At 31.1% G+C, this 3113-nt stretch overlaps 1 protein-coding gene across 1 annotated transcript; it reads right to left on the bottom strand.

Moving 5' to 3' along the window:
- Positions 1–423: 423 nt before the first annotated feature.
- On the bottom strand, positions 424–1283 carry LOC107774194 (ethylene-responsive transcription factor 1-like). The gene has a single exon (XM_016593672.2). The coding sequence runs from the start codon at positions 1242–1244 to the stop codon at positions 603–605; it is 642 nt and encodes a 213-aa protein (XP_016449158.1). The 5' UTR covers positions 1245–1283; the 3' UTR covers positions 424–602.
- Between the last annotated feature and the right edge of the window lie 1830 nt (positions 1284–3113).

Genomic DNA, 3113 nt, shown 5'->3' with positions numbered 1-3113 from the left:
CGCTCGTGCCTCTTGAGCAATTGTTTTAGGTTCGAATATTGGTTCTCCATTATCTAGTGGGTGTTTGCCTCGTACCTGTTACGCTTCATACATCTTTTAAATGAAATATGTGAGTTGTCATTTCCTCATTGTTCCACGTATCATGCTCTCTCAGCTAAATATAATTCCACGTGTATAATATATTTACCACCAATACATTAATAAATGGAAATCGTTGTTCAGATAGTATATTACATTAAATTGTAAGTACTATTTTTCAACGTATGTAAACCTGTCAAACGCCTTTGCTCCTCCTACGCTAAACTATAGCCAAAGTATTAATTACTTATATTGCTCGCAAGATCAATTTAAGTAAATGTTTATCTACTGCCTATGAGAAGCAGAACCAATTTTCTAAAATCTAAAAAATAAAACAACAACCTGTTATGACAAGTGCATTAAAATAAACGAGAAAGAGAAATTAAACACACAAAGAATTCTAAAACTTGATCTTACGAGTTACGAGCTACACATTAATATTGCATTGTACCTTTTGTTTCTTTTACTTAACAATAAACCAAGAGGCTAATTGTCATATATATGTAAGTGTTAGATTATTTTCTTCAGGCAAAAAAACTAGACGTTAAACATCTCTCCACGATACTTTGACTGTCCAAGTTGGCTGTAGCTAAGCTGTTAATTAGCTCAACATTTCTCCTCTTTGAACTCGGGGCATCTCCCAAGGAAGAAGATGAAAGCTCAATATCGAGTTCTCGTGAACGTCTCCGTGGCCTCACTCTATTAATCTCAGTAACATTAGATTCAATCAAGTGAGGGAAATTGAGTACAGCTCTTGAACCGCGCAGTTTAAATGCAGTTCTGTCATAAGCCAATGCTGCATCCTCAGGAGTTTCATATGTCCCTAGCCAAAGTCTAGCGCCTTTTCTTTCAGGATCCCTTATTTCTGCTGCATATTTTCCCCATGGTCTCCTCCTCACTCCTTTGTATTTCTTCTTTTCCAGTGGCACCTCTGAGTTTGGCTCCTTATTTTCTGCTGTCTCGATATGATCTTGATCTGCATATAAATTTTCTTGATTGTGTTGTGCAAATATGGTGTTTTCACAACTTGATTGTCTCGGTGTTTGGATGGTGTTATTGGATGAATTTAGTTCTGAAAAGATTTGGGAAAAGTCAGGATCATTGAAGAGATGTTGCATGGTGTCAAGAAAATTTTGCTGATCAAACTCTAATGGTATTCCCTGCATCTTTTTTTTTTTTTTTTTATGTTAAAGTTCTTTTTGTGATTGTGGTGAAAATAAGCAGAAGAGACTCCGGTTCCCATGATATATATATATATATATATATATATATATATATATATATATATATATATAGGTTTAGGAATTCAGGGATGGAGGGTGTTGGACGTGGGTCTTAACATTAGTATTATTATATGGTTTCGTGAGTAAGTAGTTCATGAATGTGGGAGATTAAGTTGTACTTTTCTAGCCACCAGTCAAAATCTTATAATTAAATTTGGATTGTTTTCAGAAAGGGAATTATATGAGAGAATAGGTCTCCAACGGCAACAATGCTTGAAAGTGATGCCTCCTGTATATTGGTAATTGTATTAATATTAAGTTGAAGACATTGTAAAATCGGATATCACTTGATCTCCATATCAAATTAAGTAATTTACTCTTAATAATTCTAGATTAGAACAAAGTATATATCATTCAAAATATATATAACCCTAATGTCCGAGGCACCTCAACTAATTTTACGGGATACATGCCACCTCTTACCAGCAACATATATTAGATAAATATATTATTTTACAATATAATTGATTACTGTAAACATGAAGCAAGAATAAATTCTACTAGTATGAGATATATCACGTTGTATGCATAAAAGTCTATCACCATTCAAAATAACTTTCCACCTTACCTGATAAATACTAATCACTCAAACAACCAAGACAATGCAAGTCTGAAAGTTCATAGTATTAACTCATTTTAGAGCTAATTTTTCTACCACTTGTCATATCACTCTGCTTTTTTTTTTTTTCCTCATCCGATATTCGATATTTACTTTGGCCTTAATTAATTTGGATTCGTGCCGCGTGAAACCTCTAATTAAAAGAAAAGTGCTCTCTACTATAAAAAAAAAGGGCTCACACGTGAAACCTCTAATTAATGATGAAATAATCTTATTCATTCCCTTACAACTTTGACAGTGTCTTATCAATCTTAATAGCATGTTTGGCAAAGCTGAAAAAATCAGCTTATTTTGATAAGTGCATTTTTCAAAAGTACTTCTCGAGAAAAATAGTTTGTGTTTGGCTAATCAATTTAAGAAGTACTTTTGAGTAGCAATTTGTGTTTGACCAAGATTTTCAAAAAATACTTTTAAGTATCAAATTACGATAAAGACATGAAGAGATGTACTTAATAGTTAATATTATATAAGTAGATAAATAATTAAAAATATTTATTATTAAAGATAATAATTAAGTTTTTATTTTATTTAAGTAAAATATAAAAATAAAATTGAAAAGTACTTTATTCTTTCAAGATAATTTAAATATATCAAAAAATCATTCAATAAATATGAAAGTTCATCCCAAAAGTCATTTTATATTACTTAATAGTTTAAACTAAGTAAGGTTATTTTGGTATATATAATATTTTGCAAAGGGTATTTTTGGTAGGAAGAAAAGTCAAAACTGCTTCTGCTTCCGGAGAGAAGTTACTTTTTTCTGCTTTTTCAAAACTGCTTCTGCTTCTAGCCAAAAACACTTTTTTTTCAAAAAAAAGCTTGGCCAAACACCTCAAATTGAGGAAAAAAGCACTTTTTTGAAAAAAAAAGGTTGGCCAAATAGGCTATAAGCCATCTGTTCGTCGATTTTGCATGAATTTACGCGTTTGGGCCACTTTCATTCAAAAAGCATTTTAACTGCTGTTAAGTTAATTCTATCATGTTAACTTTCAACCTCATCCCAATTTTTGAATAATAGAAATGTCAATCGTTATTTTATATAATTTTCTTATATCATAATTCAAATTAACATAAAAATCATTCATATAAAGAATTGATGTGATTTTTTCCTTTCAGACTACATTTTAAATTAT

Source organism: Nicotiana tabacum, chromosome 19 (assembly GCF_000715075.1).
Source record: "Nicotiana tabacum cultivar K326 chromosome 19, ASM71507v2, whole genome shotgun sequence".
NCBI lineage: Eukaryota > Viridiplantae > Streptophyta > Magnoliopsida > Solanales > Solanaceae > Nicotiana > Nicotiana tabacum.
This window is presented reverse-complemented; position numbering and strand designations above follow the sequence as displayed.

Bases quoted from the DNA above. Each gene is read 5' to 3' on its own strand.
- LOC107774194 (XM_016593672.2), bottom strand. From the start codon at position 1,244: ATGCAGGGAATACCATTAGAGTTTGATCAGCAAAATTTTCTTGACACC.